Here is a 15,286-nt window from a genome sequence, read left to right on the forward strand (position 1 = left end):
TCTCTGGTTCTTTTCAAGGATGGGCCAAAGAAGGACAGGGTCATAGACAAGTTTACTTTAAGAAGAATTCCCTAATCTCTCTTTACTTAAGGAGGATGAGTCTGATGACAGAGTTGTGGGTGCAGATTAAAACTCTTTGTCTGATTTTATTTCATCAGACTGCGTACCTTGCACACCCGGTGCCACAGAGTTGAGGATCTGAAAGGAAGAGCTGACATTTGCACAAACGCCTGAGATGTACAGCTGCTGCCCACACATGTAGCCATACTGAGGGCCGCACGCCTGTGGAGACAAACACACAAACTGAGACTCTATTTGCATGAAAACATAAAACTTAGAGGCTCTGACTTGTTAAGCTTTCCACCAGCATGAGGTTACGGGTGAGAAGAGGTTCAGGACTACTGACGACATAAACCAAGAGGAAAGAACTACTCAAACTGAGAGTTACACAGAGACTTTTAAAACCACCACAGATCTCTTTAGACTCTACTTCACCAGAGAAACTGAAAAACATCTAGAAATGCTTTGGAGTAATCTCCTTAGATTTCCCTGCATGCTCCACATGCTTGGAAGGATTCGAGCGTACCCCTCCCTAAAAAACAGCTACAACTCAGGGATGTCTATTGGCTTCCCTCCAAGCTGATGTGCAGGGATGATAACGGTTAGAAAAAGGTTTAGCTGAAGTTATTCCTGTTAAAAGGGTTCCACCAGTGCCATAAGTTACTGAAGGCAGAGGTTCACATGCTTGTGAAGTGCATCTAATCACCACGAGGCACATTTAATTAACCAACACCACACAAATGTATCATTTACCACATTTGACCTAAAGGAAAAAGGAGCATCCCTCCATTATATCTATAATATTATTTGAATTTCTTCTTCACACTACAGTAAGTTGCAGAACCATAAAAGTGTGGGTCCTTCATCTACTGCTTCTCTAATTTTCACACCCTGCTAATTTCATAATGATGAAATGGGATTCATAACCATAAAACTTAATGGGCCGTGTGCTAAATATGAATATAATTCAGCATTTATACACTTGATTTACAGTATCCTGTTACATTCCCAGGACACGAAGCCCCACTGGGAAAAATGAAGGGACAAACCCACTGTTTCCAAGCAGGTCAAAGGTCTAGTGAGCATATAGCTGCTGCCCAGTTTCTAGCAGAGAATGCACAAAGTTGAGTGATGCTGTTGTGCCTGGTATGTAAAATTTACTGCTACTTTCAAATAGTATAAAAAGCAACGTCCCCCTTACCAAAAATCCTCCATTGGGATTGGTCACCAGAGTGGTTCCCATAGTCATATTCTCCTTGACTTCACGTAGGTTGGGAACTGTTGTGTTTTCTAAGAAAAATATGGATGAATAAACAGAGTGAGACAAATAGAGAGCAGCAGCGAAGAAGAACAGCTGGACAAATTCCTCTTCTGTATTTTCCCACAGGAAGAGTCACTCAAACGCCGTTCTTACTTCCGCCTGCACAGGAAGATCTAATAACCACTAACATGTGGTTAGATATAGTTTGTGTCATTGCTTTAACATGCTTCTCCTCAATGTGCAGCTTATGGACACTGAAAAATGATACTCACAGTCGCAGTCAGTAAGAAAAACAGAGGAATTGAATCATTTAGCAATCACAACATGTGGCTAAAATTAGCATGTTATGACAAAGCTTCAGCTTGGGAATGCCTTGGATCTGTTTTCCATTTTTTCTTGAGGGATCCACAGAAACTCACAGGCTCATTCACATGCACTCTCGCTGTTGAACTGAGCTCTTAACCAATCCCCATGAGAGAAAGTTGGCAAATAACCATTTCTGATTCTCATTAGCAGATAGTTATGATTCTGATTTGAAATATTTTCTATTTCAAACAGACACCACAACAGTGCATCTCAGTTTAATATTTAGGTTTATCTCTTTAATCTCTGTCTTCATCTCGGTGTGGATGCAGATTTCTGCTTCCTGCTTTGTCCTTTCTCTGTTTCCTGCCCTCCAGCTTATAAGAAACCACTACCCAGCATTCCCTCTTTGACTCCTTGCTGACCTCTGAGTTAAAAGATTTCAATTCAAACTCGCTTTTTATCTGATGCACAGTAAACATTGTTCTCTCGTGCACCACAGTAAACTCGAGTGAGAATGAGTTTCTGAATGTTTTGAACTATCTGATAAAGAGCGAACCAAGATCTTGCACCTCATGATTTGTCCACATGGGACTGAAAGCAGCTTTTTGTAGCAGCAGAGAAGAATACATACTTTGTCTGTAAACTGTGACTATGCATATCTATCAGAACAAATCACATTTTTCACACATTTTTCCTGGTTTGAAAATCGAAGGAAGATACAAATCAGATGCTACTTGTAAAGTGACTTTTACTAAAATGTGGTTTGTTAGAAGGCATTAGATATGACTGTATGTTAATATAACCATGGTGCAATAGATGTTTATATTTTATTTCAACAAGATTAATATATTAACCAAGATAACCTAAGAACTACCATTAGTTCCTCAGGTTGTAAGAGTGCAGCTCCTGCGAATCTGCAGACAACAGATCATGTTAATTGTTTGTTATTTGCATTCAATTTTCCAAACAGAAACATATTGCCGTTCTGACGAGCAGACCAAAACTGTGGGTGTTAGACCTTCCTGCCAGTATTTCATTACGCATAATTTCAGCTTAGCGATTAAAAATTACAACACAATGACCACAATGATTTAACATTGCTCATTATGGTTTGGCATCTTCCTTCTGCACCACGTAAACCTGTGTGGCGACAGCTCTGGGAATTTAAGACTAGCGTGTCGTCAGTGGGCATGAACTCCACAGGGATCAGATCGGATTAAATCGGATTGATAAATGTTACAAGAAAGGTCATGCTGTTGCTAAATCATGCCCGGTTTTACATTAAATTCAAAATGCATCACGACACTTGTCACATAAATCACTCCTGGAGAGGTCTGGTTGCAACTGCCAGTCTAAATCGATTCCCGGTGGATGTTTTCCAGACTAAACTTAAGTTTGTGGCACTTAGGCTTTTGCCTGTCTAACTCATTCAACATAGAAAGAAGACAACACCCTGTGCACTGGCGGCTTGGGGAAAATCATTTCCAGTACTGTAACAGCACTTACAACCACTATTTCCAAGAACAGCAGAAGATACACGTATATCTCTTGTTAATTCATCATAATTCTGCAGTGTGTGAAAAGTATTAATCCCAGAGATCTGCTGTAAACACAAACTCTCAGTTTTTCTGTGGCGACACATAGACAAACACTAATAGAGACTGCATACTGCTGTCCGGGAGTTTTGTTTATAAGTTAATTAAGATATAATTGGAAGGATGAAACTTTAAAACTATGTTTATTTACTGTCTTCCTGTTCAGATGGGCGGCCCTTCCTCTCCAGGAGATCCAGGCAGACAGTAGACTTAAAAACCCAGCCGTGTGCAAGCACGACACCACCACACGATTCACAGTATTCACACATAAAACAAATCCAGCTGTCCCATCCCATCCAGCCACAGAGGTTAAGGTACATTCTTGCATATTTCATAGACTTGTCACACACCGGGAATTCCAGAAAAGGCATGTTAAAAATCCTATTTTTATCCACCTCACTTCTATTGTCAGTAAAATCTTTGACAGTGCAGATGCTAAAATCCAGATAAGAGAAAAGACGAGCTGATTAAAATGTTGAATGAGTCCAATGGTCATTTAATATGAATGCAAATGTTATACTAGCTGTATTTACTATCAGAAAGTAGAAGGTATTTAAGGAAACTAAACATTATTTTAAGTATGGTTGCACTTAATGATTAATTTAAATGCTGATAAATGTTTAGATGTCATCTGAAATCCTAAGAATTAAAGCATCAAATACTAATATTTAATAACTCAATTCTGGAAATTGTTGCAACAATCTTTTTGTCAACTGAGTAACTGCTGCAGCTCTAATTCTTTAAGGTTTATCCTTATTTTTCTTTTTATTACCTATTAAGTCCATTAAAATATCCCAAACACACACAAGCATGCACACAGACACACAGTATTCTTACGAGGCAGGTCCAGTTTGACACACGTGTTGCTCTCTTTCCCCACAGGACATTTGTAGACATCTCCTGTCCGTTTAGCTGGCTGCCCCGACAGCGGCGATCCAATCAGAACCCTGAAAAAGTGCATTAACAATACAGAGATTTAGGTTTCCCTGATAAAAATAAAGAGCAGTTTAGATCATTATAACAAGCATGATTAAAATAGATTTGAACAAATCTAAAGTTTGCGGGTTTAAGTTGTGACTTTAAGTGTTTTTATGTGATTTAGATCAGTTTCTATTAATAAAGATGCACAACTTATTATAACAGAATCTGTAGTTGTCATATCATGTAGTATGAAATACAAAAGCAAATATGAGAAGGTCTATATTGGACATGTATGTTCAACTGTTTCACATGTCTATAACTGTAAATAGATGTGTAGGTTTAACATTATGTCACTCTGTCAGTAAACTGATGCTAAAAGGAGTCGGTCATCTGGCTTCCTCTAAACACTCAGGCTTATTAACATTCCTCAACTCTAATGGGCCCTGGTCATCTAAAGCAAGACACAGAGTGAAACAACAACTCACTCTCAGCTTGGCCCACTGACTGCGAGAATCACAACATTATTGATTTATTTATGAACAAGTTGAAACATAGCTCTCAACAATTGATAAATAAATGGATTTAATGACTTAAGAACTAGTGCACAAGAACTACGTTGTTAGTTGGCAGCCTCAATAACAATGTGCCATTTGTCTTGCAAGAAGAAGATGGTAACATATGGTAAGTTACTAGATACTCCTGTCTATGTGAACCATCTGTGCCACATGTAATATATTTTGCAGTTGATCCACCTTTCAACACGGGTGAGGTGCACTAGGAGCCAGTGGGTGGGGGTCTGGACGAGACATCTGCGACCAATCAGTCACCTTCCAGTTATGGCAACCTGTGTGTCACCTCATGACTGCTTTTTTTCTCCGTGCTTATAATTTTCTCCCACATGTGCTGAGAGCTACATATCATCTCTGATTTTATTCCCCATCCTCCTCATTTCCCCGAAAATTCCTGTTTTATCTCTTTTTTTTTTCTTCTGTCTTTCATCTGTTCTCTTCAGATCTCTCGTGTCCTCCCTCTGCTCTTTCCCCACGTAATTCTCAGGTTCAGCAGCTTCCTCACTCAGGCCCTTATCACTTAGACCTCTTGGGGTAATACTTTTCTCTGAACTGGAACAGAGCGGTGCTATCTGGAGAAGTTACAGAGCCAGTGTTTGCAGTGTGGTTCAGTCCCAGTGAGTGAATTAGTGTAACTGATCTCAAAGGAGCTCGATAAGATGCTGAAGAACAGCACCAGGTACAGTGGATAAACTGAGAAATAATAACGGGAGTAGTGGTGTAGAGAAAAGGAGTGAGAGACTAAAACCATTAACCACACTCTAATAGCATTTAACAAGGTTATAAAACTGTGTTCCTAAACAGAGACGAGCCATGGATGCTTGGTTTCAGTGTATTTAAAAGCTGTGTGTGTGGATACTCTGGTGGGCAGCTTACAGTTAACAGCTTGGGTCATAAAACCAAGGATCCTCATTACAGCAGCAGCCGGTGTGCTTTCCTTCGCTAACTGTAGCTTTACACGTGAATTAGGGTTTTTGGCTTGTGTTAATGTTGTGGTTTGAACTGAGTACCTATTTTGGTGTAATAAAATATTCTCAAGTAAGAGCATTTTTGGCTGGCCCTCTTTTAAACAACACCTCAGAGATTTTTCGGATATAGAAGATTATTAATTATGAGGACCACCAGAGATACCAACCAAAAAGAGTTGAAACAGCTGTACATTGTTGCCAAGTTTCCATATCAACATCAATAATTTACACATATATTTGTCTCCGTGTCAAATACACAGTTAATATTAGAAGTTCGTAGCTTAAATTCTTGTGTAAAGTGTCATTTAATAGTTGCAAAAGGTAAAAGTTGCACCACAAAAATGTAAATTAATGTGATATCTTCACTACAGCTGTTGCAGTTTATTAAAGTTTGCACAGTTCATGTGCAAACTGAAAAGGCACAGAACACATGCAGGCGACATGACTCCAGTAATCTGTTTAGGTCTTGAATGTCAATGCTTAAACACCCATAAAACAGACACTCCAAAAACTAAATATGAATTTCTTTTAAACACTGAGGGCGTTGTACATCATGTAATGGAACGGTGCAGTGAAGAGCATGAGTGGTGATGTGTGTGGTCATAAATATACAACATAGGTTTAAATACACGTCTCACTTGTTGCACATCTGCATGAAGCGACTGACTTTTTACCAACATTTATGTGAAACTAAAGGAAAAAACTGCACAATGACATTTCTCTGAAGAAACTTTACATATTTAGAGCCAAATCCTGTAGGCATAGAATACATCCAGTAATGTAATTTTGTGCACAGCACTGCTGAAAACTGTGGCAGGTTCAAAAGTAATAACATGAAGGAGAGTTTTCTACGGCACCTAGAAGAAAAACAACTAACATTTATCTGATGTGACCAGAGTCACTTTAGCAGCTCAAAATTCACATTTGTTTTTGTGGTTATTTTAAATAATTTGATTTAGTTTGTGCATAGAAGATAATAATTGCGATAGCGTCTACATATTTAGGTGCACATTTGTGGGTTTGTTTTTCAATTACAGTAGCATCTGTGGTGCAAGGAGGAAAAGATGATGAACGTTTGGCTTAAAATGTACAGCGACAGACACTCACCACTTCCCCTCGCTGTTCTCAAACTGCTGGACAGTGTAGCCAAACATGTCTTCCAGGGGACCGCTGAACGACAAGCCATTTTTCTGGTCTACGTTGAAGGACAGCGCACATGCCAGCAGCACTGCGGGGATGAAGGGAAGATAGAGGTTACAGAGACTGATGTTTACTAAACAGAACAAGGTTACTGAGGCCTTTTCCAACCGCTGCACAGCTCCACAGTGAGCAAAACGAATGACAAAATAATCAAATCCTGAAACAAGAGACGTGTGTATTAATTTTCTCAGCCATATTAATGAATAGGAAGTTAGCATTAACAAACACTTTTAATAAATATTGATAATATGCAGGATGAAAATGTAGAAATTAAAAATAAACAGACCTCATAATTGAATATCTTAATACTAATATTGGACATTTACTCACAGCATTCATAAAATTCTAATGGTATCATAAACATTTAGTAATATTCTGTATTTATAGAGATGGTAAACCAAGATGAGGGATGAACTGCGTGCACCGTATCACGCTCACACACACAAAGAGTGTCATTCTGGAGGAAACAAGTGGAATTTCAAATACTGATGTGAAGCACTTTGGTCCGAGTCCAGTCTGACCTGCAGTACAATGGCTTCTTCTCTGCTCTCTGCAGTCTGCATCCGTCTGTCACTGAGCTGAGCATATCACAGAGGCTCTATATAAATCCATCCATGTCTCATTGTGCCTGCATCACAATGACGCTCTTTATATCGTCTGTGCAGGGAATTCCTTCAGTATAATTTATTTGATTGCCAGAGTTGTGAGGGAGTACGGAGAAGTAAGAGAACAGTGGGATTAAAACGCGAGAACAGGCAGACACAGACCACATATACAAAGGCTCAAACAAAAAGAAGCCTTTTGTTCTTTGATGATGATGTTTTGTAACCAATGTGGCTGACCCAAACATAATAGAGAACTATCATTTAAAGTCATTGACTTTTGCACCATGCTAATACTGGACCCAGATTCCAGGTACACCAAGTTAAAATTAATACAACAGTCTTGAAGTAAATCACCTGTATGTGAAGGTGATATGGTTGTGCTGCTGTTGAACTGTGTTTATGTTGAATATGTGGTGTTTCCTCTTCAGCATGCTTTGCAGCATAGAAACACTAAACTCAATTCAAGCAGGGATCAGTACGTGTGTGTATTTGAAACGTCAGAGCAACATAAATGCATGAATCACATACAATTGTGTCAAATGCAGCCTCTATTACAGCCTCTCTCGCTGTCTTATAAACAAAGGAGTTAGGAAAACACACTGCTACCAGTCATAATCAAGTCATGTTTAGATGTTGAGCACACTTCTCACATCCATCTCTGGTAAAAAGAAGTAGATCCATCCAGACCTGCACAGTCATACACTGGACTCTCAGCCAAGAAAGTGCATCCCCTCTGTTCTGTTCTTATTATTACCCCCTTTCCATCTCTAAGAGAGGCTCAATTTCCTGGTCCTATTAACCCTATTATAGACGTCCCCACAAATCGACACACGCACACACACACTCACTTAGATACACACCTAATTTAGCTGATTTAAGATGGCTTTGGGCCAACAAGGCCTTTTTCATTTAAGCTCAAGTACAGTTCACAGTCACACTGGCCTGAGCTGTAAATCATACAGGAACGTCCTCTGTCTACTGGCAGAAGCATCTTTTGTGTATATCAATCTCCTCTTGCTGTAGTTGGTCTTTCTTGCTCTGCTTGGCTCAAATCAAAACCAATGAGTTATGTAAGTGGCTTGTTTCTTGAGCCGGGCTGACATCTGCCCTGGAAAACTAATAAATGGGGGTTGTCCTGTTGTGGGTGGAAATAGCCTCATGAGTCTCTGAGGAATTGGCATTTAAAGCTGAAGGGTTCATGTTATCCTCTATTACACAAGGTGAGGAAAGCACAAAGAGGTTTAGCAACGCTACCTTGGCTTTGTGTCAGAGAGTCAGGGCAACAATTTGGTAGATAATAAATATGTCAACAACAACTGGAGGACTTCGTGATTAAGGTTTACATTCATGGTACCAAACACGGAGTCTTGTTACTTTAAGGACTCTCCTTTGACATTTCCTCCTGCACCACCAGTAGGAAAAGAGATATCTTTGGCAGTTTTCCTTTATGTGGTATTATCCGTTACTCTGATGCCGCAAACCACTGAAGAAGAAGTCATTAATTATTACATGTTCATTTGCCTATTTTCACAATTAGTTTCTATTCCTTGATGGAAAATGCCATGTTACATCCCAGTTCTCATTTTCAAAGAGGACTTCTTATTTCCCTTTACTTTTCATTATTAATAATAAACCTTGAACTAATATCCTTCAGTGGCCCAGAAGCTGTGTCTTACAACTTTAACAAGCCTCCGGCATTTTACAACTAATAGTGTTTGTTAAAGATGTATTAGATACACAGAAAGTGATTATGCTGTGTTTTCCTGTTATCTGTGAAGATATAGTTTGACAAAACTATGTTAAGTAATCCGGTCTACGCAGGCCTCATAACAGGTTGTGTTTCATCTGGGCTTTAAAAAACCCATGTGGCACGATCTGGAGCTTTAAAGCAGTTTCTTTCATTTTATAAACATGATTATAGTTATTGTGTACTGGGCTGTGAACAATGCAAAACACAGGGGACCTACAACTTATTTCTGTGTCTAAATGTGTTGTGTTGTAGAGATAAAGCCCTCACACTGCTGCTGTTTCTCTGCTAACATGCTGCTGTCATTACACTTTCTGTGTAGTTTTGTAAAAACAATAATTTCTAATCTAAGTTCAGGCTCAGACATCACGGCTGTAAGACTACAATGAGTGTTTTCAGTTAAGCTTCATGTTATCCTGATTGATCCTGTCAGTCTGTCAGCTACTTTAACCCACAATAAAACCCTGCTGCTCAGTCAGACCACAGTTATCAAAACCAAAATGGCTCTATTTCCACCACACGACTCTGCAACTTATAAAGCCAAGAAGGAAAAAACAGATATGCTGATAGAGTCAGGGCAGAAAGCAGCACTGATCAGCACCTGTTGGCCTGTGAGACATCAAAACCAGCTATAAAAATGACCCCGAGACACCATCTGAAGGCTTCAAAGCTTTGCTCAGTTATGGTAAAAACACACACCCAACTGGCACCTGCTCATCTGTAACATGTCTAACCAACTATAATCTGCTTTAAGGCTTAACACAAATCAGCACCTGTGGGCAACAAAGTCATTAACTAACCCTGATACTCAACCTCAATCAGGCGTAGTAAGAAACACGTGTCAGCTGTTAAGCTGATCCAAGACAGACCGTTTACACATACCCCCTAAAATTAAAGTACGCAAACATCTGGGGTAGCTTAGCAACTGGGTGATGTTAATGATACATCGGTTGTAGTGAAAGAATGAAGCAATTAATGTTTTTATGGTGGACTGGTGTTTGACCTTTCAAAGGCCAAAAGGGCCAGGGCGGGACTTGGACCTTCATCCACAATGTGCTGGTATTTACCTGCAGTTGTGCAAAAGAACAGACTGATACTTTGGCATAACTGCAGGCAGCCTAGAGCCTTGCAAAACGTTATGAAACTGAAATATTTCCAAATATCCTCCTTTGATCTTTTACCTTTATGTGTTTCTCTGCTCTGCCACATTTCTTTCTCAGCTTTTTTTTTTTTTTTGCAGGTTTCCTTTGTTTCTTCTTGTTTTTGTGTTGCTGCACCACCGTCACCACTTTCCTCTCTAATCACTGAAGGAATGGGTATCACGAGCCAAGCGTCTGACAGGTTTCGATCTGCTGACTCTGACTCGGCTGTCTGCTCGCTTGCTGCATTATCTTTGGCAAATGTGCAGTATGTGGGTGTGCACTGCACACAAGGGGTCATAAATGTAGGCGTGTTCGTGTCCTAACGTGCAGAGGGGAACACGGGCCTAGATTCCTCAAAGTTTTAATGTCTGTGTAAGAGACAGATAAATTAATTCAACTTTTATTCATGCGGAGTAGTTTGATCTCTATTGTGTAAAAATATACTGTATAGTAAGTCACAGAGTTGCATAGCTTTGGAAAGCCCCTTTCAGCCGTCAATTTAGGGGGTGACTGTGTCCAATCATTTCTTTAACTTTCCTATAACTAGACTAGTAATGAAATGCCAGCAGGATTTATCTTCTAATTATTATTATGAATGTTTAAACTAAATTTCATAGCAATCACGCCTACACTTGTCGAGACATTTCAGTCAGTACAAAATTGGAAGAATAATAGACTGACAGTCTCCAGAGTCACTCTGTTAGTGGGGACAAAAACCATTTCCTCCCACCCTGCTTGCTATTCAATCCTCTTCCTGTACTCCACCCATTCATTAATTCATTCTCCCATCCCTCTGTCCCTCAAGAAAATCACTCGTCTCTCTACTATTTCTTCCTTTCATTCATCTTCATCCTCCTGCTCTCCTACCAGCAATTCCAGTATCCCTCGGCTCCTCTCTTCATGCATCCGTTCCTTCATTGACTGAACATATCGGCTCGTCGGTGTCAGATTCCACTTGCTGTAACTTCCAGATGTATTCTCTGGAGCTGCATTTTTTTTTTTAGTGGAGGAGAAAACATGTAGGCTTACAAGCTGAGTCCCACACATGACATCATCCCCCCTGACGGTTGTCAAAGCTTTCAACTCGCCAAAAATCTCTTTATATTGCAGGGGTGGTTGACATCTCCTTAACCATATCCATCCACATACACATAATATGTCTACTAAATCAAGGAGAGGCTGGGATGCGGGGGCTTCTGGGATACATCAAACAACTCTGAGGGAACCAAAAATATACACATACTGGGGTCAAAGAATGACCTTCCTCCAGAATCAATAAGCAACATGCAAAAATAATCATGCATATCATCAGGGACACAGTGAGGGAAAACAGCTTGTGAGTAAACTTTCTATTGCTACTCTGCACCAACTCTTAAAACATCATGAGAGGTTTATTTTTATAAAGTTATTCAGTGTAAACCCAGATAGAAAGATTATCATCACTTACCAAGAACAGAGAACAATTTCCTGTAAAGTTCTCTACAGCATTTCTGACATAATAATAAATGTGTGATAAGTTAGATGACATATTGACACCACTCTCCCACCAGTGCATGTGTGCAGTATAAAGCTGGAGCCAAAAAGCAATTAGCTCAGCTCAGCTTAGCTTATCTTTACAGACTGGAAAGAGCAGGAAACATCTGCCAACTTTCACTTTAAGACCCCCAGAGCGAAATGTGTCTTGCAGTCAGGTATAACCTAAAACATACAAAGACTTGGACACAGACTGAAGAAACTACATAAACCATGCAAGAAAATAGGGTATAGTTATAAACAGATTATTTATTATTGATAGTGATTACTTGGGAAACATCATGAATATTTAACAGTCTGCTGGCCCATAAGATAAAATAATTCTTCAACTCGTTGCTGTATAAACGTCAAAGTCACCATACATGGTATAAAGAGGACTCTGTAAGTGACTCAAGCCTTGGAAATGTCTTTCTTATGGACAGTCTGGGACAGATCAGGCAGTTTAACACCATTTAAATAAGACTATTCTGACTTCAAATGGTCACATTGGACACAACGCAGAGACCATCACCCAATCGAGCAATAACAGAGAAGGTGGTCACTTTTTCATGGAGATATCAGTTCACTACACACAAAATGAGCTGAGGTTCTAAAGGAAATTTAGTGACTTTTAAAGACTCAGAAACCCAGACATAATGTCAGACAAGGGCGGTGAGACATGATGAGAAACTATAATGATGTAATGAGTTTCAGATCAATTCTGAATGTGTGAAATTGTGCGTGACAATTTGCTCCTGTTATAAATTTGCAGTTCCTACTTTTGCTCGTTCAAATGTGCAAAAACATTTCTGTTCTTCTTATTCAAAAATATGCAATTTCGGACAACATCACGATACTTTCGGCCACTTTAAACAAAAAGGTGTCAACATAAATGTTCAGCTGGAACAATTCACTGTAAATATGAAATCGAAAATCCAATGTTTTCTTTTTTATATGCATTTTTAATATGCATCAACAAACCAATTGCAGTCTAGACCTATGGAAGCATTTTTTGTGTTTTTTTATTTAATCTTATCTCAATTAGCTTTTTTTACTTCATTCTTTGTGTAATAGTTCTATGGACGACCTAGGGACATAGAGGCTCCTGTCATTTCCACAGACGTAAGATACTTGTGTTGTATTTTTACATTCTTTGAAACCAAACAAACAAACAAACAACAAAAAATACTTTTTGTAAGTGTGAAACTAAAACTAAAACTGACTGAAACTTTCTGACATGATGGGAGACTATGAGGTTATATAAGGATATAACCTTTATAGTTGTGGTGCAGAATATTTATACAGTGTACATACAGTCAGGTCCGTGTGCAATGGAACAAATATATGTTTTTCGTAACTGTGAAAACCACACTAAATCTCAAATGAGACATTCAAGATGTGAGCGAAGTCAAAACCTTTAGCTTTACTTCAAGGGTTGACAAAACTGTGGATTTAACCAATCAGGAATTGCAGGATTGCAAGATAGAGGAGAAATCTGATTACTTATCTGCTACATAAGCATTTCCAGTAACAAGGTTTCATAAATGCATGCAAATCTATTCCACAATTACGGAAGAAACTTGGTTTCTCTGAGTAACTTGGTTACTTAAGTGCATATATATACTGTACACAGTCCATGACTAATCAAGCACATACAAGGCCTGGAGATGGTTCATTTGCATTTGGTAGCTGCAGTCAAATTCTGCAACACTGCTTTGTATTACAGATGGGTAATGACCTAAAAAATACAGGAAAAGCTACCCAAGAGTTTCTCAAGGTAAAGAAATAGTATATTCTTCACTTTGCCACCTGATCGCAACCCAACAGAGCATGAGTTACACGTACTGAAGACAAGACTGAAGGCAGAAAGACCCACAAACAGTTGAAGGCAGCTGCAGGAACCGTACAAATGAGGACACGTTTGTACAACTAGAAATATTATGATCATGCATTTACTCCCAAATCTGGATATGGGTTATTTAATATTTCTTCCTGTGTGCTTGGTTTAAGTTAAACTAACATACTAAACTTAAATATTGATGTCTGTTACCTGTATTTTCTGCCTCATTCTGACCTACAGCACGTCATAACGAGGAAACATTAGCCACAGCCACTATTTTCCCATGAAACCTTTGTTGAGCATCATGACTAGCATCGCAATTCATGTTGGCCTCTAGTTGGAGAGGTTAATGTGAACACGTTGCCCCAGGCAGACACCACAGCTCCAGTGCTCCCTGTATGATGCCAGTTTGATGGATAGCTCTGGCCCACTGCTAGCCTGGGAGAGAGACAGAGGGTGGAGGGCTGGATAGGCCTGGTGCACAGATGCAGCAATGCTCAGGCTGCAAACACACACACAAAGAAACATGTACGTTCAAGATCTGAGGCTATCAGCACTTACCAGGTAGTGAGAACCCCAAAGGAGTGGAAGTATGTGTGTGTATCCAAGAATTCGTTATGTGTTTCTTCTGGAAAGACTGTATAGGATCTTGGTTGGTACAAACCGGCAAAAACAAGGAAATGACTCTAGACAGACCGAAATCCTGTTTTACAAAAATGACTTTATCACCAACTACACTCAAAACAAAAGGGCATTTTAAATGAAAGTCAATACTGGGAAATGAGAAAGATTTAACACTGGTGTGTTATAATCACAATTTAGGGTTTCTAGAAAATTCGACAGTAATGAATTAATAATAGAGTTTTCCTCAGTAAGAGATGAGGAAATAACACGACTTTGTTATACTTTTGCAAAACATTTAAGAAGAAAGCGTATGAAGGGTGTAACTGTGATCTTGCAGGTTGGATAGGATTGAATGTTTAGATTTAGTTTGTGGTAAAGCATGAAACTAAATATGAAGCTACAGTTCATAGCCAGTTAGTTAAGTTAGCATAAAGTCTCAAATAATGGGGAATCAGCTACCTCTGCTATGACAGAAATCAGAAATATGTCTACTAGCACCTCTAAAGATTATTAATTAGCCTGTTGTGTCTTGGTTGTGTATGCGTACACAGACAAAAACATAGAAACGTCCATTCTGGGACTGTTACGTGCCATGCACAGATCTTACCATCTTGCCAAATAACCATGCACAGCACAAATGTGCTGGACAGATGAGTGACCTGTTGTACAGCAAGAAATAATATTTATATTTAACAGAGACATATGACAAAAAGAAACTAACAAGTATATTTTCCAAAATAAACAACCATGTAACCCTGTTTTATCCCCATCACATCAAATAAAGAGGCTGTGAAGAGGCCTGAACACTTCTCCGTTTGAAAAACAGATACGGTGGTCCTCCACTCCCTCTTTAACCCCTGCACTTTTCACTCCTCTGTGTGTTTTTTCTCAACTAAAGATAATGCAATCTCCTCCTACCACAGATTCTATGAATTG

The 15,286-nt window shown here is 39.2% G+C and overlaps 1 protein-coding gene across 1 annotated transcript in view; it reads right to left on the reverse strand.

The window, feature by feature from the left end:
- Positions 1-15,286, reverse strand: part of itga1 (integrin, alpha 1) — a 35,264-nt gene that overhangs the window by 14,155 nt on the left and 5,823 nt on the right. Inside the window, exons 2-5 of the mRNA XM_026355558.1 lie at positions 6,788-6,908; positions 4,060-4,169; positions 1,262-1,350; positions 168-282 (exon numbers count right to left, since the gene is read on the reverse strand). Of these exons, the coding sequence (XP_026211343.1) occupies positions 168-282; positions 1,262-1,350; positions 4,060-4,169; positions 6,788-6,908 (435 nt within the window). The remainder of the gene's footprint in view (positions 1-167; positions 283-1,261; positions 1,351-4,059; positions 4,170-6,787; positions 6,909-15,286) is intronic.

Source organism: Anabas testudineus, chromosome 12, assembly GCF_900324465.2.
Source record: "Anabas testudineus chromosome 12, fAnaTes1.2, whole genome shotgun sequence".
Taxonomy (NCBI): domain Eukaryota; kingdom Metazoa; phylum Chordata; class Actinopteri; order Anabantiformes; family Anabantidae; genus Anabas; species Anabas testudineus.